The 6,445-nt window shown below is 35.4% G+C and overlaps 1 protein-coding gene across 5 annotated transcripts in view; it reads right to left on the bottom strand.

Annotated features, from left to right (window-relative positions):
- LOC8287671 (ABC transporter A family member 1) overlaps nucleotides 1-6,445 on the bottom strand; it is a 32,540-nt gene continuing 26,095 nt past the window's right edge. For 2 of the 5 annotated variants that reach the window (XM_048370207.1, XM_048370210.1), the window contains 9 exons: nucleotides 6,117-6,196; nucleotides 5,900-6,007; nucleotides 5,390-5,540; nucleotides 5,086-5,222; nucleotides 4,919-4,993; nucleotides 4,456-4,759; nucleotides 1,165-1,298; nucleotides 318-376; nucleotides 1-239 (listed from right to left, as the gene is read on the bottom strand). In XM_048370207.1, coding sequence (XP_048226164.1) covers nucleotides 158-239; nucleotides 318-376; nucleotides 1,165-1,298; nucleotides 4,456-4,759; nucleotides 4,919-4,993; nucleotides 5,086-5,222; nucleotides 5,390-5,540; nucleotides 5,900-6,007; nucleotides 6,117-6,196 — 1,130 coding nt within the window. In that variant the 3' untranslated portion in view covers nucleotides 1-157. Of the gene's footprint in view, nucleotides 240-317; nucleotides 377-1,164; nucleotides 1,299-1,326; nucleotides 2,380-4,455; nucleotides 4,760-4,918; nucleotides 4,994-5,085; nucleotides 5,223-5,389; nucleotides 5,541-5,899; nucleotides 6,008-6,116; nucleotides 6,197-6,445 lie in introns of those variants that run through there. The other 3 variants (XM_048370209.1, XM_048370208.1, XR_007214449.1) reach the window with 3 other exon arrangements.

Here is a 6,445-nt window from a genome sequence, read left to right as displayed (position 1 = left end):
TTTTCAATCAAGAGAGCAAATTACTTTAAGATGGTTATGTACATTTCCGATTTGAGTTTTGCAAAATGACCAAAAGTTTCTCGCTTGATACATTCTATCAACCCTCTCGAGAAAAATAGAGGGACACAAGTATAATGTTCAAGAAACTGATGTTACCTCATAAACTTGCAGCAAAATGATTAAAAATGGTTTCCAAGGTTGCTTGGCTGATGCTGTATTCCGCTATGCCAAGCTGATTCCTGAAGTTTGATATTGGGTATGTTAGTGAGCATGAAATGAAGAGGGAAAAGAAGGAAAAGATATTAATAGATTTTCACCTATTTCGCTCCAGGTGCCCGAAAACATCTGCAAGTGATAGTCCATCTCTATATGGAATCTGCAATAGAGTTTATATATTAATCAGCACTCGGGTTGTAGGATCACTCCTGAATCTTGATAATTGATGTAGATATACATTACACATGCATGCACTAAAAGCTTATAATGTTACAAGACTAATTCTTCTAGGACAGCAAGCGCCAAGAGTCTGACAGGAATAGCCAAAAGTCAAGAACATAAGAATGAAAAATTCAGCATTATAAAGATTTGAACACGTTTATCTGAGATTCTACTTGCTTCTCTGAAGTTTACACTCGTGCTTCAATGAGAAAAGTAGCACTGCGTAGAGGGACCTTTTGCTTCAATTAGAAAAAATAGTACTTGGTACAAGGAGCTTTTGGTGAACAAAATCCCAGAAGCTGATTTTGGTCATCCTTACAGATTAAACAACCTCCGTTCTTTCTTTTTCATGTTTTGGTTGACATCTCAAATTATTCCAATGGCCTTGGAGACATTGATTATAAGAAGAGATGAGAAGTCTTATGTCTCTTGATCCCTACCTTGATTTTCGCAAATTTGTTTCCTTGTCTTTTGCATAAACTGTTCTTCTTCATACTTACTTTTCAAAAACAATTGCCATAAATAGCACATAATTGTTAAAGCAACAGGGCAAAATGAAGATGCCAATTACAAGATGTACGACTCCAAAGAAAATAAAAGGAAAGAAACAATAGGTTAATCTCTAAGAACATCTGCTTTAAGCACATGAGATATTTCGCTACTTCACTTAATCAAGAAAATAACTAAGAAAATGAAATTTGTAGCATGATGCATTATTTATTTTACCTGATATTTAACACTCAAACCATTGCACCCTTGAAATGTGGCACCAGGAAATGAAGACAGCACAAAAGAATCAATAGCTGAAAACTTTTCTTTGGCTAGCCACCACTCAGAAAATATTGGCAGTGGTATCCCACCTATACACAAATACAACCAGTAAGTGCATGTATATGTGTGTGTGTGTGTGTGTGTGTGTGTGTGTGTGTGTGTGTGTGTGTGTGTGTGTGTGTGTATATATAGAGAGAGAGATGCACAATCACCAGGCGTTCTAAGATCTTAAAGTTATACTAGAGTAGATATAAAAGAACAGGAAAACAAAGAGAGATGGATCCCTGGATGAGGCAAATGGTCCGGGATGTACACCCTAAGATCCATCCAGACCTACAACCACTCATCAAAAATGTTAAAAGAAATGTAATCTTACCACAGTATGCCTGTGTATTTTAATGTTGGTGAAGTGGGACAGAAACAACAATGAAAAACGCCATCCTAACCAAAAGAATATTTAAATAAACAAGAAACTTGAGACCACATTTTGCTGTAAGTTAGTCACAACTGTAGATTGTACATAGGCTGAATTATAGGATTCTTAATTAGTATATCTTGGTATAACTTCCTAATATAAACTATTCAACCTATATATATATATGTATCTGTTCCTATGAATATAATTATCAAGAAATTACTCTTTCCTCTTAGTTCACATGGTCTTAGAGTAGTGATTTCCTTTTTTAGAATTTTGGAATTTAAATTCTGCCCTAGTGAGCATTATTTGTCCATCTCTTCGGGTCACCCTTTTTGAGTGACCACTTCTACTCACCGCCACCAAGGATTGAAACGCCACTTGCTGGCTGGCTCTTCCTAGAACTCCAGTCAAAAGAAGCCTCGCACAAGCTTCATGCTCCACCAGAAGCTTTCACCAGCTGCTTCAAGCACCCTCCACTTCCAAAACCTCCTATTCACCGGGTCTATTCCAAATGACGAGATCCACCTGATACATATTCGGCAATTGAGTCTTCTTCGACATCAGATCCAATGACCAATGATCTTGATCTGCCAGTTGCCCTTTACAAAAGTAAAGACCAATGCACTTACTTTCCTCTTTTATTTCATATGGTCGCTTGTCTTCTTATTCTTGTTCTTTTGTTGCATCCCTTGATTCTATAAATCTTCCTAAAACTGTTAATGAAGCCTTGTCCCATCTTGGCTGGCATGATGCTATGATAAAGGAGATGAAAGATTTAGATGCTAATAGTATTTGGGATTTAGTGAAAATATGAAAGAAGGTTGTTGGCTATAAATGGGTGTCTGAAATCAAATTCAATTTTGATGGATCAGTGGCTCGACTTAAAGCCCGCCTTGTAGCTAAAGGCTTTGCTCAAACTTATAGTGTGGATTATTCTAACACTTTCTCTCCTGTCACTGAATTGAATTAAATTCGTATGTTCATTACTGTGGCAGCTACTCATAGTTGGCCTTTGCATCAATTAGACATCAGAAAGCTTTCTTACATGGTGATCTTTAGGAAGAAGTTTATATGGAGCAACCACTAGGGTTTGTTGCTAAAGGGAAGTATGAGAAAGTTTGTCATGCTCGTAAATCTCTAGATGGGTTAAAGCAGAGTCCCGTGCTTGGTTTGAAAAATTTAGTCAAGTAGTAGAAGAGTTTGGAATGAGTAAGAGCAAGTCAAACTGCTCAGTTCTCTATTCTTACAGCTGTAAATATGTATTATAGCTCAGTTAGGAATTAGTCTTGATTGTAGGAATTAGTCCTAACTATATTAGGAGTAGGTAGACGATTTACTTTCTAAATTAATCCCTATTATATTATATATATGTGTGTGTGTGTGTGATTTTTCCTCAATAAAACACATCAAATTCTCTTAATTCTTGTTCTATAACATCTATAAACAATCTACATCTGGCATCATTCTCCTTGTCATGTATGTGGATGATGTTGTCATTACGGACAGTGATTCTATGGGAATTTCATCTCTAAATTCTTCATAGCCAGTTTCATGCGAAAGATTTAGGGGTGTTAAAATATTTCTTGGGAATTGAGGTAACGAGAAGAAATAAAGGCATCTTCTTATCTAAGCAGAAATATACGCTCGACTTAGTTGGGGGTTAAGCCATGCAGTGCTTCGATGATTCCTAATCTATAGCTCACAAAAGATGGAGACTTATCTGAAGATCTTGAAAAGTATAGATTAGTGGTTGGAAAATTGAACTATCTGACAATAACTTGTCCTGATATTGCGTACTCTCTTTGTCTTAAGTCAATACATGGCTTCTCTAACAGTTCATCCTTGGACAGCTTTAGAATAAATCTTGTGTCACATGAAAGGAGCCCCTAAATGAGGAATACTATGACACAGGATGTTTGTGTGATAATGTGGATATATCAACTCTTAACTAAAGTTGGTTTCAAAACCTTAATAACAAAGTTATGGCAATAACAAGCTGCTCTTCATATTGCTTCTAACCCTGTGTTTCATGGACATCTAACATTGAAATTGACTGTCATTTCATTCGTGAAAAGAAGCAGCAAAATTTGATCTCTACAGGACATGTGAAAACTGGAGAACTAGGAGATATTGTTAGAAAAGCTATCAATGGAGCTTGACTTATCTTAGTAATAAGCTGGGCATGACTGAAATCTATGCTCAAGTTTATCAGGAAGTGTAACAGAATATAATCAAATCTTACAGTTGTAGGATTTAACATAGGCTTAAGTACAGGAATTCTTAATTAGTATACCTTAGTATAACTTCCTAATATAAACTACTCAACTAGTATATATATGTATCTGTTCTATGAATAAAATTATCATGAAATTACTTTTTCCTCTTAGTCTACACAACTCATGTTACTGTAGTAGTATATTTGCAAAGATGGCTATATATACAGCATATAGAAAGGTGCGGCTAGATGTTGTTAATTAGTTGCCTACGAAATATTCTGCTGGAATTAACAAAAAAGATCTGGACAAGGACCATAGTGGCAAAAAAATACACAATGTCATGTTTGCTAAAACTCGACCAATAAAGCTGGGATTTCAAGGAAAATTTTCTGCTTTCTTGAAAGAGTTCTTAGAACATGCAAGCTCCAGTGATAATTCATGCAATGGTCAAATTTTGCAATCACATTAATGTACCATAAATAGATAAATCCAAATCCTTCAATCAATATATATTCAAAAAATATTTGGACACAAACAAACATGAAAAATTACAAAAATGCGTAAAATATGAAGTAAAGAAAAAATTCATAATAGTATATGCAAGGAAGTTACCGTCTCGAACCAACTGTTCTCCTAACTGTTCAGCGGAACCCCCATCCGAAGTGGATGAAGAAGAAAAAAGTGTATTCACTCTTTCTTCATCCCCAAGCCATTGTCCAATCATTAGTATCATCTCTTTTGACAAGCGGATCTCCGCCGCTGATGCATTTTCAGATGTTATAAAGTCAACAGCCCCAATGCAAATTTCAAGGTCGTTAAGCAGACTTCTCGGATATGAAGGAATGTTGAGAAGCCTTCCCTGAATAATTTGGCAAAGATTTTCCAACTCTACAGGACTAACCTCAGCAGGTTTAACCTGAGGGCAGAAACCAAATTAGATAGTAGATTATGCTCCAAATTTTCATGAAGATACTTCTACAAAGAGTGTATGTTGGTGATTTGTAGTTAACATTGTCAAAAAACTAAAGTTAAAAAATATGAAAATTGAAAAAAGAACTAGCAAGTTATCATATACCTCTAGCTCAAGGTGATTTCCAAATCGTGTTTTCAGATGTTGGGGACTTCCAATGCATCTTAATCTGCCGCCAACCTTCAAAATCAGTCCAAAAGAGAAAAAGGAAAGGATGTATCAGGAGCCATTTTCATGTTTTTAAAGCTTGTGAAAGGCAAGTTTAGTGGTACCATTATTCCAATACGAGTACACAGTGCCTGAGCTTCATTCATGCTGTGGGTGGTGAGAATTACTGCTGTCTTTCCTTGTCTAGTTGACAATCGGGATATCACTTCCCACATGAATCTTTTGGCAATCGGATCCATACCTAAAATAATTAACATTGGCAAATAGGCATTACTCGACTTAATTAAAAACAGAAACATTGCAAAAAGGGGTAATGGTTTTGAGCATAAAACAATTTCCAAAGCCTGGGTTCTATGGAATATGGATGCAAACAAAAAATTATATAAAGAGGATGACCAGCATCCTTACCCGTTGATGGCTCATCAAGAATTACAATTGGAGGATCTCCAATCATTGCAATTGCAACAGATAATTTGCGCTTGTTCCCTCCACTAAGTACGAATGATGGTTTATCAGCATGCTTCAACAAGTCAAACTCAACCAACTTTTCCATGACAACCTGTGCAGAGAATCAAGGCATTATTGATCTAGCATGTGGGTCTTACTCCATCGTATGAATGGTAGCAGAAAAACACATCAAAGAAGAAGACAACGGAGAAGAACATATAATCCAAAAGCAATGTTTTTTTCATTCAATAATATTATTCAATTAATACATTTTCTTGAAAGTTTGAAATGATCAAACTGAAGAAAGACATAACAACGGTCAAACTTGCTAAACCGAGTTCAAATAAGATTTAACTCTGCATTATAATATTGAAACACAAAAAAATTAGGAGCAAAACGACAGAAGAGTACACAAAGTATGGAAAAACCGGAAGTCAGATGTGCAAGAAAAAATTTAATAAATATACATACATCAGTGATACTGTAATCTGCAACTCCTTTTATTCTTGCATAAAGCTCAAGGTGCTCTCTGACAGTCAAGAATTCCAAGAGAGCATCAAATTGGGGGCAGTATCCAATCTGCAAGTCATTGAAATAACACAACAATTAAGCAGATTGGTAGAAAAAAAATGTTCAAACAGAGTCTATTTTCAATCAGAAAGCAACTTAACAGGAGATCAAAGCATACATGCTGACGAACAGACTTGGGATTCGAACCTATATCTTTGCCAAAAATGAAAGCAGTTCCATCAGTTGGAGATTCTTCCCCTGCAAAAATTGAAGAAGTAAGAACACATATTTCTTTACACCATTAAACAATTTGGAATATCAAATTACTATGGTATAGTAACAAAAGTTAACTATAACTGGTTTCATTATTCTGTAAGTAGTAGTTCCTCCAATAAAGTAAACAAATGCTTTCAGAAACACTTACAACCAATGCAGGCAAATATAACTTTTAATTAATTGCAATTGAAGAAAGAAAATCAAATTAGAAAAATAAAACCTTCCGATTTT

The sequence above is a fragment of the Ricinus communis genome, chromosome 10 (assembly GCF_019578655.1).
Source record: "Ricinus communis isolate WT05 ecotype wild-type chromosome 10, ASM1957865v1, whole genome shotgun sequence".
Lineage (NCBI taxonomy): Eukaryota > Viridiplantae > Streptophyta > Magnoliopsida > Malpighiales > Euphorbiaceae > Ricinus > Ricinus communis.
Note: the sequence above shows the minus strand (reverse complement) of the source record. Positions and strands in the feature narration are given on the sequence as shown.